We start from the raw sequence: 20,750 nt of genomic DNA on the forward strand, positions 1-20,750 counted from the left end.
TTATTGATTCTTCCGAGAAGAGAGAATCAGAGAAAACATAGAGAAGTTGAGAGCAAGTGAGAGCAAAAAAGGATAAACTTATTTGGGAAAGCTCCGCCCACTTTTGCGTCATGTTTATTTTCATGCCTTTCTATTTAACGAAGTTTAAACAATAACATTTGCATTTTAGTACTGAAATTAGAGTTTTCATTTCTGTAAAAACAGAAGCGTGGTGCGAAAATGTGGGTAAAAATCGGGAAATCTTGATTTTCTGTGTTCTGGAGGTTTTCAGAATCAAAAAGAATACAATGATTTTATTGAATAAAATATCCGAAAAAAAAACAAACAAAAAATTCGAAAGATTTCAGCTGTTTTCAATTATAAAATAACAAACTCATACCTCCATTCTTCGAATCGCCGACGAAAAGTGAGCTCATCAAATCAGACAAATAGCCTATCATCTTTGGAGAGAGATTCAGAAAAAATCCGAAGACTTTTTCGACTGGGAAATTCAAGGAATGAGCAAAAATTCACAGAACCAGAGACTCGAAATTCAAAAATCAAAGATTCGCGCTCAAACAACTACCGTAGGCTTTCAAAGGAGCATTGCGAAAACAGTTGGGTCTCGACACGATTTGGAGTGTTTACTTTTTGAAAATTACAAAACTGGTGCGACTTTTTTAGATGGACAATTTTTAGCGAAAATATCGTAAACGACAGAAAATTCAGTAAAAAATCCGAAAATCACAAGAGCCTGACATGTTTTCAATTAAAAAGGTTTATTTTCCAAAAAGAAATTACCACAAAACCTCCGGAGAACAGTCTCTCCAGAAAAATTGTGGCGTGTTCATCGACCACGCCACACCTCCCCGCAAACCTCTTACAAACACAAATTATCAGCAAAAACTGGAAAAAATGAATAAAACTAGCCTCGTTTTTCCATCTTGGACAAGCAGCGAGAAATCAGAAAAAATCAAAAATAAAACCGAAGTGATCAGAGGAGAAAGATGACTTCGAAGTAGTTGTCATCGTCATTCTGTTTATTTTTGTCGGAGGCGCGGCCGTTTTTTTTGGTGTTTCGATTTGTTCTTTGACACAATTCAATGATGACTTACGCCTCTGTGTCTCGTCTGGTTTCTGACGACAACAGTGAAAAGAAACAGAAAATGAAAGTTGTTGAGGAAAAAAAAATTGTCTATAGAATACAGAGGCCGTATGCATGAACATTTACCTCGAGGTAAATGAGCAAGGTAAATCGTTTACTGTGGTAAATTAGTGAAAAATGGTATGCATGAAAAATCGGCAGTTGTGGTAAATGCGTTTACCATGGTGAAAACATTTACCCACCTCTTTTGCGAGTAAATGGGATTTACCGAACCAATTACAGTAGAGCTAGTGAAAGGATCCTCCAAAAAGAACGCGATACTCACATTTTTTTAGTTAAATTTTAAAATTAATATATAGATAAAGAATGGAGCTTCATTTTTATAGTTGAAAATTTTTTTGTACGTTCATTTTCTAACAAGTTACAGTCTATCAATGTGGGCAGGTCCAAAACTCTTCTTTTAGCAGTGAGAAACTGCAGAAATTTACTTTGTCTATTGATAACTTATCAAAATGTGTTCGTACAAAAAAGGATATATTACGGTAGTAACTTCACGACTTCCATCAAATTATGGTCAAAACACATCTACTTTTAACGATATTTGGAGATCTGCTTCGGTTAATTAATGTGCTATAGCTATGACTTTATACACAAGAATCTGCGTTTTGATTGTAGAACGCTAATAGAAAAATCTCCACTTTTCATTTAATAGCCTCAAATATCATCTTCATGAATAGAAACTGATTCCTAATAGGGCTAGTCTGCTACTTTTTCTAACTCTGTTTGAAGGCTCCGGCTTCTGATATATGTGATAATTTCAGATGGTCTAGTTTCATTCAGATAGATGTAGTCATAGAGAGAGAGAGAGTTTCTTGAATTTTGTAGTCCATGAGTGGTGTATTCAATGATAAAAGAATAGTGAGTGAGAAAAATGTAGCCAATGGGACATTGTAGTCATTGAAAATGTGGAGTCAATAAGTCTATGCAGTCATTGAGATGTGTAGTTAATGTGTTTTTGAGGGAAATACAACTCCATTTACTGAGGTAAATGTTTACCTCGGTAAAAATGTCTTGTGAATACGGTAAATGGTTTACCACGGTAAACGATTTACTCCCTGTTTACCTTCTCAGGTAAATCAATATTAATCTAATTATGTTTGGGCGTAATCTAATCCTAATCTAATTAGATTAGTGCGATTGCGTGACGCAAACTGCGAGCGCGCTAGCTGCTGGGGCATTTATTTCTCATTATTTTTTTTCTCGGTTTTTTGTATTTTATGTGAGTATAGATTTTCATGTTTTTTACAATTTTATATTTAATTAGTTTTCAGAACCCTTTCGTACTTTATTATTGTTTTTATTTACTTTTTCAATTTTCAGTTAATCTACAGTAGGCACAATGAAAAGCCGACTATCAATCAAAAGAGTACGAACGACGGCGAGACAAATTTTTGATAGAATCGGGAAAAAGAAGAAAAAAGAAGAAGAAATGCAAGATGAGAATGACAAGGATGTGGCAGAAGAGAAGATGGGAAATGAAGTAGACTTTCTCAACTGTTATGATAACATAGCTGAAAGTATCTTTGATGAAACTGACGAAGATTCCAGAAGTAAGTCTAACTTCAAATGGTAAAAATGGAACCTATGATAATTTTAGGAAGATTATGGAGAAAATTGTCTGAAAAAGACTTAAGAAAGTTGATGTTCCTGCTTTCCACCACTCAATCAAAGACAGCTGTCAACGAATATTTTGACACTGAGATGTTGGAGAACCAGAAAATCATGAAGGAGCTTCTGTTTCGATCAGAACATCTGAAAGAGATTGAAATGTGTAGCACATGTGCTGAAGATGGAGAAAAGTGTTCCTGTTTCAACATATCGTCGAAATGCACTGTGGTATTTTCTGATTTGAGTTCATTGATCAGGGGTATGCTCCAAATCAATGGAAAACATGTGTTGAATGTTCAAAGTTCGATAGTTCGAGGAGAATGTACTACGTCACCAATGGGTCACGGAATTTTGAAAGAACGATTGTTAAACGAGTTGACGCCTGGAGAAGTAAAAGTTCACTTCCAATGCGGCTTTGATGGTATCAAGCTACATATGAAAGGAAGGTAAGCAAAACGTGTATACACTTGAAACATAATTTACGAATTATATAAATTCAGATACAAGGTTTGGCCTTTCACCTTGATTCCTCTGGATTTAGAAGACAAAGAACGCGCAACCGTTCGTTCAGTCCTAACATGTGCCATGTATATAGGAAAAACGGATCCTTCAGCAAATGTTCACGATCGGATTATAAATTGGTGTCAAAACGAGATGAGCTATCCAATCTCGTGGAATGGGCTGGTAGTATATTCAAGTATTGTATGCGGTGCGCACGACGATTCAGCGAGGAGGAAGATCTATTCCTTGAAAAGTCACTCTTCGAAGGGGTCATGTCCATTCTGTTTGAACCAAAGCACCGTATATTAAGGTGAGGAGATTCAGAGATAGCCTTTTGGGAACCATTGCGTGAATTATATAAATGTTCCCGCAATGCAAATAGTATCTAAAACTCGGGACTATTCTTGTTATCACAGTTTCAGACCCCAAGGAGAATAGATTAGCCGATGTTTCAACCTTCATTGTGAGGTGACTTCGGTATACCATAAAACGGCCCATACCTAATATTTTTTGAAAATTCTTTTTTCTCCCCTTAGATAATGTCTATGACAACAGTATATCAACAATAAATGAAACTTTTAGTGGAACACCTCCGAAATCAAACCGTCCTAATGACTCCTCTCATAAAATCACCTCAAATTCGGGTTTTCTCCACAGAATGACCCCCATGGGACGGAATTACCCCATGTTTGGTATTCCATTAGACATCACTAAGACTGATAACATATCAAAAAACCAAAAACTTTTTAGTGAAATTTTTTTTCAAAATCGGGAATTTTCTCCAATTTTTCCAACATTTTTCATTTCTCGTCTTTTTTGAGAATTTCTCTCATTAAAATATTCATAAATTTTACATAAATTGAAAGAGAATTTCCTCTTCTAATAGTTTTATCACTTTTCAGATCGAATTTTCATTCAGAACGGGCGAAATTAGCATTTTCCGGCGCCGCTCTCTTTAATTTTTGAGCGGGGAAGGCGAGGGGCGAGAGAGCAGTGGTGGGCGAGAGACGCAGAGAAATTTTCCGGCGGCAGCGAAATTTTCCGGCGGCAATCGAAGACGCTCTTCATTCTCGCCCACCTCTGGTGTGTAGCAATCACTTTCGTATTTTCACTCTCTCCCTGCTTGTTGGGGAGACAGGAAAATGGTCAAAAGAATATGGGAAATAAAATTTTCAGGGAACTGATTATGATCAGGAGGGGCGGGGCTAGACGCGTGGATAAGTTCGAGGAAGAAAATTGAGAAAGTTGCGGGGAAACAGTTGTAAAAATTATTTTAATAATTTAGTTTTTATGACAATTCTGACGAAAAAAGAATGACAAGAAAGAGAGAAGAGGCAATGAACAAATGGTAAAGCGGGGAAAAGGTTCCAGAGAAATTAGAAAAAATGTACAGTGATTAACCAGGAACCGAGAAATTATAAGATGAGAAGACGGAGAAAAATGAGATTTTTTAGCTGAAAATTTCACATTTTCAGACAATAAAATATACAATTGTTATACAACGGGACCCAATAAAATTTGATTAATTATTAATAATTAGGTTGATTATTATTACTAATAATGATTTCACTAATATTGAGTTCACTATTATCATCTCCAACAAATTGATCGTGGAACTTCGCGTAAGCCTCCAAATCCATCGAAGGCATCTCAAAGTCAGATTTCGCCGTGACGACGAGATGAAGAAGTTGTTGAATACAGACACGATGCAGGGCTTTCATTGGGTATAGTTGACATAAATGACATATTAATTCAATTTGTTTCTCCAAATATAACTGCTCACATAGCGTCGAATGCTCGTCTTCTCCGCAGAATTGGAGAATCTGAAAGAGAGAAAAATGAATGATTTTCTAAAAATCGATTTTCAGCAATAATAGATTCCGAAATCCTTCGTCTCAAATATGGATTCTAGTATCCAAGTGTTCGACTTTGAGAAAAACTTATTAGGGAAGATCATGGAGTCAGTTTGGATATATGGGACGTGACTATATCATTGAAAAGTTGTAAAAACGCATATTCCAAATATATATTCAGTTTATGCCCTCGAGTCCTGGTATTCGAGAAAAACGAGGTCAAAGTTCAGCAAAAATGACACATTAAATTTTTTTGACTTTGAAGCTCTTGACTTTTTTTTTCATATATACTACGTTCTAAGGTGGAGCATTAGGCCTCAAAACTTAACCCAAAACAGGTAATAATTCTCTATTTTTCAGAGTTTTGACCTCGCTTTCCTCGAATACCAGGCCTCGAGGGCAAAAACTGAATATATATTTGGAATCAGCGTTTTGTCAGCTTTCCAATGGTATAAACCATGCTGCACAACTCCAAACTGACTACATGGCCTTCCCTAGTATGTTTTTCTCCAAGTCGAACACTTGAAAACTAGAATTTTGATTTGAGACTAGGATTTCGGTTGATTCATCATCTCTCTAACCTCCTTCTCTGTAATAGTTTTGTATCTTGTGGATCCAGGGTCCTTGTAACGAATCGTCGGTTCCAATACCATCAATCGTTCCGGCGCATTGAAAAAACATGGAGTGATGATACGTTCCGAGGGTTTCTCATATTTCATTTCTGCCGTTCGTCTACGGTATTCAATTGCCGACACGAAAACTGCACCGATCTGCAAAAAAAAAACAGATTTTGGTGAATTTAGGCGAAACAATTTTTCAAACATACTTCATCCGCCTTCTTCGACACCTCATGAAACCAGACCCAATCTCTTCGATCGTCTCTATTCTCCAAAAACTGCACATATTCCAATTCCACCAATTTTCTGAATGCCACCACATCGTCGACTTTCGAAATTCCATCTGGTGTGATGTAGTCCTTGTAGTATTTCGGGAGATAGACGACAGTTTTGTGGCCACGAATCAAAAAGTTCATAATGACATCGAATATCGCTTTGACTGGGTAGTTCTGGAAGAGAAATTGAGAGGATTAGGAGAACAAATGAGAAAATAAATATTTTTAATCGAGAAAACGAATCTCGACGAGTCAGTCTTATCCTCTCCCATTATCAGAAATTGTTGATTTTCGTCCGATCTCTGTGATTTATTAATCACTTTTCACTCGAAAAAGCCGGTTTTCAGCACAAAAAACGGCGAAAACTCAGTTTTTGAGCAGAAATCGTCATTATTAACTCAAACACTTGATTTTCACTGTAAAAGAAAAATCGGTTGGTTATCACGAAAATTGGCTGGAAAATAAACAAATCCAGATTTTCAGCCAAAAAATACGGTTTTTGAGTAAAACTGGAATTTCTGCACTTTTTTCTTTACTTATTGTCGAATTAAAAAAAGTGATACCCGGTGTTTGCGGACTTAGTGGAAAAATTATTAAAATTAGCATTAAGTCCGCAAACACCGGGTATCACTTTTTTTTATTTCGACAATACCATCTCATTTTCAAAATTATTCCAGAAGGGGGCCTACCACCACCATCCAAACTCAGCCCCCTTCCAGCAAATCCAGGGAATAGGTAAGCAGATTATTACGAAATGTGAGTTAATGAAAGAAAATAGTCTGAAAATCCCTCTAAATTAATAAAAAATGACTGAAAACCGTGAAAATCAGTTCAAAATGGCGGAAAATGGCTTAAAGTCACTGAAAATCGTCGAACTTTCCAATGAAATCAGTCTGAAATTGCAAAAATAGTTTTAAATTGAAATTAAAATGACAGAAAACCACTTTACTGTTGTCAAAATCTCTGAAAATTGTCTGAAAATGCGATTTTTACGACATTTCCGCTGCACAATCGTCAGCCGTTTAATTTTCTAATAATTGTTCGCAATTTGTGTGATTATGGATCGTCAGTTGTCAAAGTAGACAAAAAATCAATGAAATCGCAGAGTTTTTTGTTCGTTTCTCATACCAGTGTATCATGATAAAGCGGCATTTCAGGAGCTCTGCCGTAGAATGGACTTCTCGTTTTGTTCATTGAATATGTCGCATTGAGAACAGCGACGCCGTCTAAAAATTGATTTGAATAGAATAAATTATCCGAGAAAATCGTACCAACAACAACGGGACGTAGAAGAGTGGTTTCATTCTCTTTACTTCTGCATGTCAAATTCGGTGGGAAATCATCGAAGTTTATAGCAACGGAGAGGGCTCCTGGAATAGACATGTGATTCAGGAAACTAAAAATTAACTGTTTTCTAGAATTCCCTCAACTAACCAGCTCTAAACGCAGTTTTCTCTTGCCTACGGATGAATTCATCTATATTTGAAAAAAGCTCCTTCTCCATCGGTGTCCATTCCATACTAATAGCCGATTCATGAACTCTCGGATCTCTCGAATACACAAATCTCAGCATATTCCAATTTGCTTCATCGATGCTCAGTTGTTCTTCATCAGATCGCACTATACCAAGAATTCTGAATCCCAAATCAGATTTCGAGTAGATTTTGATGGTTTCCGACATTTCTACTTGATTTAAATACTTTTGGCTCGGATCTTCCACCTCAAGCTTGCCTGATTCTACAGTTTTCAAATAATCGACAAGAGAACTCAGATCTTTTTCTAGTTGAGTCCACTTCTCCTTCGGAACTTCCTCTTCCAGATCGTCTCGAGAATTTTTCTGATGGGAATGGAAATGCCGATGATTTCTATGGAATCCGAAACGAGGATTCGATGCGGACTGTCTGCTTTTCCCTTCTTCCCGGGATATCCTTATAGCTTCATTCAATTCCCAATTCTCCTGTCCATTTTCTGGTCCGTTAGTCGTTTCCGGAGGGAAATTCGGAAGATTCTGTCGGTTTGAAGACACCAGGTCTCTTTGCATGTGAACAATTGCTTCATAACCGAAAGTGTTGGAGCTCGGTGTCGTGTTCGGAGAGACGCGTTGAAGAAATTGACCGTCTAGTGTTAGAAGTTGATCTTCTTCACTGTTCATTGCCTGAAAACAGAGAAATATTGCAAAAAATTGGAAAGCAGGGAAATTTTTCACGATTTATAGCGGAAATGATAACCTTTTTCTAAAAAAAACTTTACAAAACTAGAAGAAAAAATTCAGTGTTTCGAATAATTTTGTGAGTTTGAAGCTAGTTATTATCGATTTTTTGCACTTTTTAAGACTTATTTAGAGTAGCTTAAAAGTGGGCGGAGCTTGAAAAATGAGAAAATAATGAAGAAAGACTAGCCAAAAATTTTCCAGCTCGCATAATAAAAAATTTCCGACGACACTCCGAAATCTCGCATGCGCGTGTTGTTTACCGTAAATCCACACCTATTTTTTTCGAATCTGAATTTTAACAATTGCCGATTTTTAGTCTAATTTGAAGGCTCTCGCCGAATTTTTCGCGTTAATACACTAAAAGAAAGTCTAAAATACTCAAAAATTACATTTTCAGAGAATGCAGGAGGAAAAAACGGCATCGGAGCCCGTTTTCAAAGAGCCATCTCCAAAAAAGAAGCGAGTTGAGAAACCATCGACGTCAGAACTGCCGAAAAAACCTCAATTGAAACATGAATCCGAGTTTCTTCGCTCAATTCCATCATCATCTCAATACGAGAAATCATTTATGCATCGGGACACAATTTCTCACGTCATTGCCACAAAAACCGATTTTATCATCACAGCGAGTGTCGATGGACATCTGAAATTCTGGAAAAAGAAGCATGGTGAAGGAGTCGAGTTCGTCAAGCATTTCCGATGTCATTTGAGTGAATTCTCTCACATTTGTGCAAATGTCGACGGCACTTTGCTGGCGACCGTGTGCGAGGCTGATAAATCGGTGAAGGTGTTCGATATTGAGAATTTTGACATGATTAACATGATCAAATTGGATTTCCCACCGCGAACAGCCAACTGGGTGCATCAATCCAACGATCCGGTTGCACATTTGGCGATTGGAGCGGCGGATTCGGGAAAAGTGATTGTGGTGGATGGAAAAGCATCGGCGACACCGGTTTGTGTTAAGGACAAACTACATTCAACACCGATTCGGATTATTGAGGTTTGTTAAAGCGCAAGTTGACGAAAAGCTCGAAATCATACTTGAAAACCGGGCCGGCGCGTAACTTGCTTCAAACTCAATATTATGAGCTGAAAACTATACCAAAATGTAGATCTCAACGAGTTCTATTTACTACGAGCCATATGGTGATTTGATAATGTGCCGCGTTCCTGAAAAAAGTGCCAGAAAACGCGAAAATGGTCAAAAAGCCATTCTAGCCCGCCCCGCGGCACAGTAACGAATAACGATCCGGCCCGTAGTAAGTCACCGACATAGAACTCGCCGATATCTGCATTTTCGTCGACTTTTGTGCTCATAATATTGAGTTTGAAGCGAGTTACGTGCCAGCCCGGTTTTCAACTATACTCAAAATAGCTTATACTATAATTTTCATTTTTCAGTACAGTCAAACTCTCGACATTATCATCTCCATCGACGAATCTGGAATCATTGAGTGCTGGAATGGGGAACGCGGTGACTTCGAGTTTCCCGGATCGAAACTTTCTTGGGAATACAAGTTGGAAACAGATCTCTACGATTTAGTAAAGGCAAAGACCACTCCAGTCTGCGGAGCATTCGATCCCTCTGGCCTCCGACTGGCAACGTTCTCAGAAGACCGCCGAATCCGCATTTTCAATATAAAAACCGGAAAACTAGTGCAGCAAATCGACGAGACCACTCAAAAATATCAACAGGAAGCCAAGGAAAACAAGAATTACGGCCTACAACATATGGAATGGAGTCGTCGACTGGCAGCCGAGAAGGAGATGGACAAGGATAAGAAGAACGCGTTGAAATACTCCAGAATGTGTTTCGACGAATCTGGAAACTTCTTGCTGTATCCGACGCCGATCGGTGTGAAAGTGTATAATCTTGTCACTCAGGAGACGCCGAGAATCATTGGAAGAGATGAATCGATTCGATTTGTAGCCGTTTCTCTGTGCAACGCCCTTCCAGATATCCGTTCGAAGCTTCAAGGTGCAGCGATTACTGTAGAGACGGCGGCAGCTGATAACCCAACATTGAATAGAAAGACGGACCCAGATCCACTGATGGTTTGTTGTGCATTGCGTAAGAATCGATTCTATCTATTCACTAATACGGAGCCATTCAATGTGGAGGATGACGAAGGGAATCCATCGGTTTCTGGAAGAGATGTATTTAATGAGCGGCCGAAAAAGGAAGATCTATTGACCGCGTTGGATGTGAGTGGAGGATATCTATTTAGTGTTGTGAAAAAAAATGAAAAAAGTGTCCTGATTTTTAGGGGTTTTACGAACCGCAACTGATTGAACTGGTAGACTGGTAGAACAACAGGAAGAAGTATCTTCAAAATTTAAAAAAATTCTTCTTCGCGGGTAATTAGGTGTAAACGAGGAAAAGTGGGTAGATCAAAACTTGAGACCAAAAATAGTAATAATCTATGTGACTTGCAAACAACGTCACAACTGAAACGCTCAATTTTTCCCAATTTTCAGACAGAAGGAGGCGACAAAGTGCTCAACAAAGAAGCCATTATTCATACCTCGTTCGGCGACATCACCATCCGCTTGTTCGGTGACGAATGCCCGAAAACCGTGGAGAATTTCTGTACACATTCTCGACGTGGATTCTATAATGGACTCACATTCCATCGCGTCATCAAATCATTCATGATACAAACTGGTGATCCATCGGGAAAAGGAACAGGAGGAGAGTCGATTTGGGGAGAGGATTTCGAAGATGAATTTCATCCTCGGTTGAGACATGATAAGCCATTCAAAGTGTCGATGGCAAATGCTGGTGGAGGTAATACGAATGGATCACAGTTCTTTATTACTGTGTGTCCGGCGGATTGGTTAGATGGGAAGAATACGCTTTTTGGAGAGGTAAGAATCCAGATAGAACAACAAAAATGTAAATATAAATCTGATTTTCTTTCAGGTAACCGCCGGAATGAGTGTCGTCCAACGAATAAACCAAGTTCCAACATTCGAGCGGAGTGGCCGTCCCCGCGAATCTATTCAAATCATGTCGATCAGTCTAAAGTAGAGCGCTTCTCAAATTTTCTGTGAATTTTTCAAATTTATTCGTCTCATTTTTCTTTCATTTTACTGACTTTTCTGGTTTCCCAATTAATTTATTTTATTTGTTTGCATTCAATTTTCAATCAATGTGTTTAGAAAATGGGTTACAAAGTATACTGAGTATAGGGCGCCGCGTAATCGTGTCGACTCGGCGTTGCATACACCAGAATCGTGCGCCCATCCCTCTGCATTTTGCAAACATAGTCGGAATAGAAGTGGATTTTCGAAGCAAAGTCTCCGACGGCGCTGATCGCTTCGAATTCTGTTCCGAACATTGCTTCAGTTTCTGCTTGCAGCATTGCACTCATTTTTTGCAGGTTGCACGCCTTCTTTTCAGCCATTTTTTGTGTGGTGTTATGCATCACTTTCTCCAGTTTCAGATTGCAACACATGTAGCCTAGAAAAAGTGGAAATTGGAAGATTTTTATACTTGTCAAGGCCCGAGTACTTGGCGGCAATTTTCAAAATTCAAAATTTTCGTATTTTTTCGCGAAAAAGTGAAATTTTCGACGACTCAGAATTAAGAGAAACTCTGGAACATCATCAAAAATGATCGCATTTTCGATGAAGTATTGAATTTTTTTAAATTTTGGTTCATTTTTTGATCTTCTGAACTCACCACTTCTTTCAGTGTAGCACTGTCTCAATGGGTACTTGGATTTCTGTACGTATGGATATTCTCCTCCTCCACCACCAACTGCTTCAGGGTACTGTTGATGTTGTTGTCGTTGGTTATGAACTGCCTCATCGACATAAGAAGCACGATTTCTGCGAAGTTTGGAAGGATCAGAGAAGAGTTTTGAGAAATCTACCTGAACAGAAAACACTTTCGATTGGAAAACAACATTCTTCTTGGAAAATATGTAAAATATGGTTTATCTCATGGTTTCAGAGGGGAAACTAAATGTTTATAGAAATTGGCAATATAGTTCGAAATTTCATCGATTTCTTGAAAATTGATAAGCAAAATGTGCAAAAATCTCTGGAGCATGTTTTGAGCTATTAAAATGTTTAGAAATGAAAAATTGCCATGTCGATCTGAAATAATAACTGAAACCTCTCCGAATAATTCTAAAACTGAAACTTCCTCATTCCTGACCAGGGCTGCGCGAAAAATTCTTCAGACAAAAAACATTTCAGATAGTTTTCGAAAAAAAAAACCGTTCGAAAAAGTTTGGAAATTTCTGCTGGAATTTTCAAAATTTAAGCAACAAAAATAGAAATGTTTCGATTTTCCTAAAATTTTCTCTATTTTGTACTCAAAAACAGGTTACTGGGGGTCTTTCCTTGAAATACGTACATTTTTCATACAAATTCAAGATTTTTGTCTCCGAAAAAAGTAACACAATTTTGTGTGCGAATTTTGAAAATGTGCTTCACCCGAACTCCCCAACTTTGACTCATTTACCTGTTCCGTATAATTCCTCTGCGGGATCACAAACGGCTCTCTTATGTAAATGGGTCGGCCGAAAATGTAGACTTTTGATATCGGAGTGTTATTAGGGGCAGCACTGTATTTCTGAAACTCTTTCACATTTTGACTAAAAATTGCCAGTAGATCGCACTTACCTCCTCCACATTATCTACAGTATCCCGGGGTACCGTAATCGGGACTGATGCCACGAAGACAAGCGTGGAAATGAAGAAAATTGCAGTGATTTTGAAAAATCGGTAGTTTTCAGCCATTCAAATGTCAGACTCTCACAAAATGATACTTTTTTGGGGGAAGCTAAAGATGGGCGGTTCGTTTCTTCTGTTTTTGGAACAAAAGAGGGGGAGGGGGGGGGGCGGGTAGATTATCCATTACTAATCCCCCCTGAGGAGAGGAAAGGGGAACTGGATTTCAAAGAAGGAAAAGTTACATTGTTCTGACAGAAATGTAAGAAAAAATACTAAAGGGAAACGAGTTGTACTGTTTTTTTCAGTTTTAGAATATGGTAAACCCTCTATTAGAGGTGTCCCTCAGCTAACGCGGTATATCTTTTTCCACAAAGGAGACATCAAAAACTTTGCCAACGGACAAAATATAGCTCGATACTTATAAAATATTTCTTCAGTTGAAAATATTTTGATAACTCTCAAGTTGAGATATTACCATGTCTGAAAACACGGATAGTGATTCTTGACGATCAAAGTAAAAAAAAAAGTTCATATGGCAGGAAGAGTGAAATTAAACAATTTAAAATCGTGATAAAACATTTTAACGAGTAATTCCATGAGATACGGACTAGATTTCAAACGTTTTTCGATGAAAGATGTGGCTTTCGAATCAACTGTTGAATGGGCGGTACGACCGGATGAGAGAGATGATTGTATGTATTGAAGAGAGGATTCAGGAACGGAATGATTACGAAATATTGGGAATAAATGGGATGTTATCGAGAAATTATGAGCAGAGGAGTAGGGAATGAAAGTAAAGTTGGAGAAGTATTGGTGGAGGTCGCACCGCCTGAAAAATTGAATTTGTAACATAATGAGTTTTAAAAGAGAGGTCAAATTAAGATCTATATTTTTGTAGTCGACAATTTTTATGGCCAAAAATGTATCATATTCAGCCGTTTTCAGTTGAAACTGTCCAACTTTGAGAGTGTGTCATGATAATGGCGATTGTCCCATCAAGTAGATTTTTAATGAATCATACAGATTAAACATAGAGCTTTATTTTTGTAGTTGACAACATTTTTGTACGGGTACTCCCTAGAGTACAGTATACCAATAATTGGTTACTAGATTTTACAAAACAGAAAATTATAAAGTGGCGACACTTGGTTTCTTTGTCTAAACTTTTTTTAAATACTATAGAAGCTATCAAAAAGATAATAACTATAAAATATAAACCCATGTGGGATCTGCCCGGTTCTCTGTCACAAATTTTGGGAAATGGGATAGAAAAAGCGGTGGAGGCCAACACTTTTGATCATAGTAGTTTACCTGTGCAGTAAATTCGCCTGTTTTAGGTATATTTTCAACACATGTTAATTTTTGAAGTTTGTCTCCATTTCACTCACCAACTCTGCGGAAAAAAGTGTCGATCTTCATAAGTCTTCAAAAACTTTCCCCTTTTCACTTGTTCTTTCATTCTCGCCAACTCAGTCTCCATAAAACACGTCAAATTCTTTTTACATCCGTTACAGTAATTGGACACCACTGGTTTTCTGGAATGTGATCTAATTGGTTTACAGTAGTTTGATTACTGAATTACCTATAACATTTGTCGACAAATCCCGAGATAAAACGCTCAATCGGGTTTCTAACCATCATGATATGTGTCCAGTTGTTTGCGGAAGGTAAAATCTGAAAGTAGTTGTTTTTGTAGTCTCCAAAGCAAAGCAGGGAAATAACCGGTCCAAGAGCTCACTTACGTTAATTTTCTTGAAAAGCCCACCCAAATTCCTGAATTCATTTTTGAACATACAAAATCGAATTATTTTCCAGTCCTTCAAAATCTCTCGATTATTCCCGATGAATTTCTTCTCATCTCTCAAATAACAGAATAGTGACGTCATTACAGTACTCATACTTTTTTGGACTACACATGTGGATAGATGGTATCGAGGGGCTGTCTGAAAATGGTGTTTGTTAATAAAACAATTGAGCGAAACGCGGGGAAGGTGCACAACAACACAGAAAAACAAGTCGTAGACGCTTTAAAGAAAAAAAAGCTGGCATTACTTACATATGCGGGGATCATAAATAAAATAAATAAATAAGGTAAACTTGAGAAGTCTCACCCGAATCTCCCCCTCGAAGTCCCTCAGCCCTGGAAGACATGGCGACGGATTTTGAGAACATAAATGGACAGCGGAAAGGTTGGATGTTCGGTTTGGAAGCGTCTGAGACAATGAATGATTTTCAAAGATTTTTCAATTATGAGAATCACTAATTGATTCTGGATATCACAGTCTCAGAGAGTTGTGTTTTACTTTAAAACTCACATTCAAATTTACTCGTCTCAAATCTTCGATGTTATTCAACTTCTTCTCAGATTCTTTCTTCTCCCAGTTCAATAATTTATAGAATTTAGGAACTTTTTTCAGTTTTTCTGTTGTAGTGTTACTCGAATTCTTTAAAAAAGTCGATGTCGAAACTGAAAACCGAAATTCCTTCGAATAATAAAGACAGAATATGGCAAAAACAGTGGCAAATAGAATAAATCGTAGTTGTAGTCGCCGCGAGGGTAACATTAAATTGATACACTTTTGTTCGCGAAACTGTTTTCTCGTTTCAATAGACATCGAGAGATTACCACAGATTAATAGTCATTTGCGACGAATTGTTTTTCTTTTTTTTGAATAGTTGTAAATGATTTCAGTTTGAAACGGTTCTTTAAAGATTGATGGTTTATGTTTGAACCTTGATGCCGCACCATTGACGAGGCAGATCTTTTGGAAAATTATAAGAATATGAGTTTCCACGGAAATACTTGAAAATTATTTTTGGATCCCGTCACCCAACATATTTTGTAAGAATGGTTTTCTCTTCTTCACTTACCAGCTAACCAAATGCTTCCCTCTTATTACGAGAGTGAAGCGGCGAGAAATATTTTTTCGTTAAAAAAACTTGTCCAGTTTTAATAATAGGAGTATTGATAGATAACAGTCTCACAGCTACCTTGCGAAAACATTTCAAAGAGTGAGAGACGGATAGAAGCGATAGGGAGACAGGCTTCCTTTAAAAGCTTTTTTTAAAACTTATTTTACTTTTCAAAATGCGATCAGTTTGATCCGAGTGCAGATGCGCAATCACGAATAAACCATATTCAGGTTTATCACAAAAATTTATTTGTTTTAAATATATTCACAAGAACAACAGAAAAAGAACCAGCTTTTCGATACGGAGGTGTTTTCGTGTGCAAAAGGCAATCCAGCATTCAGTACAAAGCGAAAAAGAGAAAGAAAGTCAAACATGATAGATTATAGGTTTGATTACAATTTAGCAGAACATCACTTATTGAGAAATAAGCTCGGTGTCGCCTTCAGCTACCTCATCCACGGACACATCCAAAACTTCAAAGTCGTCGTCGATTTTCACATTCGCTGCTCCAATGTCATCGAACTCCTTCATCTCTATTTTCATGCTCACCCCGGTATATGGCTCAAATCGTGGCAAGTATCTCGGACGCTTCTCCAGGAACTCAAACATAGGGGGTACTGAGGATGGGAGGGTTGTCTTCTGAAGTTCCTCACACAGAGTATCAAAGTCTTGGCGGGTTTCACAGAACAATGCCAAAGCTAGCGATGGATCAATGCTCTCATATTCCATCCATTGCATCATTTGACAGTGATACGTGGAATCGTCCATCTTGGTATAGACATCCGACGTTTGTGATGGTAACGGCTCCAAATCCTCAAGCTTGTGGAAGTCAGAGTCGTCAATCTGATTCTGAATATCTAACTGAGCATCTGTAGTAGTTATGGATGATATCATGGTATTGGTCGTGACTCCAGCGTCCCGTTTTGCAGTCTTCGCACGACAGTGGTGTGGATCCAGATAGAAAAGCTTAGTTCCGGCAATCCCAACGAAATAGTGTGCGAGATTTGGCTTGCCTCCGATGATTCCAACACATTGTGGTAGCTCGAAAAACTTCTGGATGGCTGGGAGGTAACACGGATTGATGCTGGTAAGACCCAGTCGGAGTGGGATCATGACGAGAAGTGGTCTCCAGTCAGTGGTGCAACCAGACGAAGGACGGGGTTTCTCGATTTGACCGTTTTCTGCAAAATTGGGAAAGGTAAGTTTAAGTGTGAACTATTTCAAAAAATTGTAAACTGCAAAAATGTAGCCCTTAAAATTCCCTACATTTTAACAGAAAAGCGAGACGCTCTAATTGTCTACCTCTCTCCACAAATGTTTGAGGTCTGTATCTCGGTGGGGTGAAGAAATACCAAAAAAGTGGAAACTAGTAAAATGTAGGAAATTTCAAGAGCTACATTTTGATATTTAAAATTGTTTTGTTTACTCCGTCCATTTTTGATATACACCGCTTGAAAGTTGGTGTGATCAGAACTTGATAACTCTATTACGCACTGTGCCGTTCTAATACCCCTAATAGAATCGTGTTTCAATAATTATGCATTGTCTTATAGAACAATTTAGCGGGGACTAAACTTTTCGCATTTTTTTCAGCAGTAACTTTTCAAAACTCACCCATGATTAACTTGACTGCATCATCACTTGGATAAGTTGTAGCCATTGTCAACGCATCTTCCTTCACCAGTATATTATCCAATGCCACGTGAACAGCAATATTAGACCAATCATCAAAGATTGTCAATTTCTTGATGACTTGAGCTGCAGTGTTGGGTCCAAACCACTCCGACACTTTTTTCCCCTCGGTTACCCCCATTTGCGCTGAAAATAAAATTTTTAATGTTGACAAAAGACGAGCGGTTGGAAAAACAAAAAAAACGCTTACCAATTTGATGAATCGAATACAACGCGTCTTTCTCATCAAAGAACATTTGCAGAATTTTTTCATAAACCTCTGACGTCTCCTCAATATCCCATTCGAAATGTCTTCCAATGTGACGACGAAGGAGTACCTCTCCTAACAGCATTTGTGCGCATCTCAACATACATCCCCAACCTTGGTCAGTACTCGGACCGGTACCACCTGGAAATAGTGCAAATTGTTAGTTCTTTCCAGGTTTATCTCTTTTTCAGAACATAGCGATCATAGTTTGGGCAGAGACCAATCGTAAAAGGTACCGACCAAAAATATATCACATTTTGCCTCTTTTCAGTTAAAAATGTTCAATTTTGAAAGTGTTTCATAATAATACTGATTGAGAGTGTGTCATAATAAGCTTCTTTTCAGTTGAAAATGTCCAATTTTGAAAGTGTGTCATAATATTATAATAGATTTTTAATGAATTATACAGATTAAACATAGAGCTTTATTTTGTAGTAGACACCTTTTTTGCACGGGCACACCCTAGAGAGTTACATTTCGACAGATAAATTTCTCATAACCAAAGTAAGTATAGTCGATGTAAATATACGGGTAAAATTGCTTTAAACCAGACTTGCAACGGGCCGGGCCGGGTCGGAAGTAAAATTTCTAGGGCCCGGCATATGAAAAATTTTCAGAAAATAAATTTTTCGACAAAAAATTGTAGTGGAAAAAGTTCAAAAATTCAAATCCGGACCGACCGGGCCGGGCCGGGCCGGAACTTTAAAATTATGTATAATCCATACGGAAAAAAGGTAGAGCTCCATTTTTGTAATTGACAACTTTGTTCTCTTAAAAGTTATTTTATGGGACAGTTAGTTTTACTATGAAATCTTCTCAAAGTTTGGCATTTTCTGGAAAAGGCAAAATAATATATCATTCTGGCCGGTACTGTCGATTTTTGTGAAAATGGCGGATTTTTTAGTTGAGGATAAAGTCTGAATAGTTTTTAGTAGCCTTGAGGTCTTTTAGACCATTCAAATTGTATTGCAGAAAAAATTGCTAGTCATAAATTTTGGGAATGGAGGTGTGATACAGTTGAAAAATATGAAAAAGTTCAACACTTTTTTAACAAAGTTTGCTACCTAATCCAGAAATTAAAGATCTAGTTTCACAATTTCAAAAACTTCATAGCAAAACTAACCGATTGGAGAAAAATCTCTGCGATAAGTAAACCACAACCTCGATGTCATATACTTCTTCATTGCTTCCAGACCTATAATAATATCACTGTTTTTAAGCTGAAACAAATTTTCTTACCATCTTCCTTATTAATAATCCTTCCGAGTGCCCAAATCGGAAAAGTGTCAATTGAAATCCGCTCGAAACTATCACAAAACGGTGGTTCGGAAGTGAGAGATGTCTCCACCATGCCAACGCCTTGTTTTACTTCAGAATTCATCATCGTTTCTGCAGGAAACTCGAAATATTCCAGTAGCAGAGTGAAGTTCTCCGCAGCCAACGGGAAAATCGATAGCATGTGAGTAGTGGAGGAGGCACAGACAGAAAAAGAGAAGATGGGGGCAATTCGGTGTTTGCGGACGAGAGAGAGAAAAAGCAAAGGGGTAGACGAAGAATAAGGATGAGAGCAATAGAAAGGAAGGGGGTTCTTCCTAACGGTCAACTAATTAGATGAGGAACAGAGGATTATGGGAATATTGATTTCTAACGGCAGTATGTGGCAAAAAACTATTTGAAAAAGGACAAATAAGGAAAACTGAAAACCTGAAAACCAGAAAAGGGAAACTTGGTTTTAGCTAAGGAAGGCCATGGAGTCAGTTTGGCGTTATGGGGCGTGTCTTAAACCATTGGAAAGCTGAAATCACGCTGATTCCAAATATGTATTTAGTTTTTGCCCTCGAGGTCTGGTATTCGAGAAACACAAGGTCAAAGATTGGGAAAGTAGAGAATTATTGCGTTTTTAAAGGTCAGTACTTTTTGATAGAGAAAAGCAGGGATTTCATAAAATTCTAGATTTTAATTTCATTCGAAAGCTCTCGTTTTTCTCTATCGATACCTGATTAAAAACATTATCCTCAAAAATCTTTTTGGTCCAAAAGGAGTTTGGACCAAATCCAAAGGGAGTTTGGACAAAATGGTTTCCTCAAATGGTTGGTTATCCTCAAAATTAACAACAAACTCACAGAAAAATCTTAATTTGACAGTAAAACTAGTGAGAAACAGTGCAAAATAGTGAAAAAGTTGAAAAGCCGTTCTAATTTTTTTAGAAGAGATATCAACAAACGCATCAAAACCAGCGTGTTTAGAAGTACCCTGGTGCCAAATTTTAGAAAAAGTGAAAACAAATTACCTGAGAAACGTCAATTTTATTAACAAAAACAACAGCAACTGGAATTATAGTTGGATAGTCTCGATGACGTCTTTGGAAAAGTGGATTCGAAAGCCCGTGTTTTTCTCTATCGAAATGATTTAATTTTAAAAAATCTGTGCAAAAATAAAGTTCTAGTGACATTTCCGTCAATTTTTGAGATTTGGTCCAAGTGGTCTTTTCTGCCTATACATTTTTTATCAGAACTCAGTCAGTTTTGGACAGATCGGGAAGATTTTTATACCATTCGAAAGCCCTTGTTTTTCTCTACAAAAATGATCTAATTAAAGAACATTTAGTTCAAAAATAAAGTTGTAGTGACATTTCCGTCAATTTTTGAGATTTGGTCCAAGTGGAATTCCCTATCAAAACGTTTTTTATCAGAACTCAGTCAGTTTTGGACGGATCGGGAAGATTTTTATACCATTCGAAAGCCCTTGTTTTTCTCTACAAGAATGATCTAATTAAAGAACATTTTGTTCAAAAATAAAGTTGTAGTGACATTTCCGTCAATTTTTGAGATTTGGTCCAAGTGGTCTTTTCTGCCTATACATTTTTTATCAGAACTCAGTCAGTTTTGGACAGATCGGGAAGATTTTTATACCATTTGAAAGCCCTTGTTTTTCTCTACAAAAATGATCTAATTAAAAAAAATTTTGTTCGAAAATAAAGTTGTAGTGACATTTCCGTC

The 20,750-nt window shown here is 37.6% G+C and overlaps 4 protein-coding genes across 4 annotated transcripts; 1 reads left to right on the forward strand and 3 right to left on the reverse strand.

The window, feature by feature from the left end:
* Positions 1 to 4,782: 4,782 nt before the first annotated feature.
* GCK72_003609 (uncharacterized protein) lies at positions 4,783 to 9,099 on the reverse strand (the record flags this gene model as incomplete). The annotated part of the gene is made up of 7 exons (XM_003107321.2): positions 4,783 to 5,076; positions 5,688 to 5,876; positions 5,933 to 6,172; positions 7,127 to 7,224; positions 7,270 to 7,368; positions 7,433 to 8,153; positions 8,803 to 9,099. The coding sequence occupies 7 exons, from the start codon at positions 9,097 to 9,099 to the stop codon at positions 4,783 to 4,785; spliced, it is 1,938 nt and encodes a 645-aa protein (XP_003107369.2).
* GCK72_003610 (uncharacterized protein) lies at positions 8,611 to 11,244 on the forward strand (the record flags this gene model as incomplete). The annotated part of the gene is made up of 4 exons (XM_003107377.2): positions 8,611 to 9,213; positions 9,615 to 10,418; positions 10,692 to 11,081; positions 11,137 to 11,244. 4 exons carry the CDS (start codon positions 8,611 to 8,613, stop codon positions 11,242 to 11,244), a joined length of 1,905 nt encoding a protein of 634 aa, XP_003107425.2.
* Positions 11,245 to 11,383: 139 nt separating this feature from the next.
* Positions 11,384 to 12,965, reverse strand: GCK72_003611 (uncharacterized protein; the record flags this gene model as incomplete). The annotated part of the gene is made up of 4 exons (XM_003107468.2): positions 11,384 to 11,676; positions 11,899 to 12,091; positions 12,688 to 12,798; positions 12,849 to 12,965. The coding sequence occupies 4 exons, from the start codon at positions 12,963 to 12,965 to the stop codon at positions 11,384 to 11,386; spliced, it is 714 nt and encodes a 237-aa protein (XP_003107516.2).
* Positions 12,966 to 14,283: 1,318 nt separating this feature from the next.
* On the reverse strand, positions 14,284 to 19,135 carry GCK72_003612 (uncharacterized protein; the record flags this gene model as incomplete). Its single annotated transcript, XM_053724145.1, has 10 exons — positions 14,284 to 14,434; positions 14,482 to 14,573; positions 14,642 to 14,842; positions 15,011 to 15,112; positions 15,215 to 15,343; positions 16,263 to 16,993; positions 17,427 to 17,630; positions 17,695 to 17,892; positions 18,875 to 18,946; positions 18,991 to 19,135. 10 exons carry the CDS (start codon positions 19,133 to 19,135, stop codon positions 14,284 to 14,286), a joined length of 2,025 nt encoding a protein of 674 aa, XP_053592790.1.
* Positions 19,136 to 20,750: the final 1,615 nt, after the last annotated feature.

Source organism: Caenorhabditis remanei, chromosome I (assembly GCF_010183535.1).
Source record: "Caenorhabditis remanei strain PX506 chromosome I, whole genome shotgun sequence".
Lineage (NCBI taxonomy): Eukaryota > Metazoa > Nematoda > Chromadorea > Rhabditida > Rhabditidae > Caenorhabditis > Caenorhabditis remanei.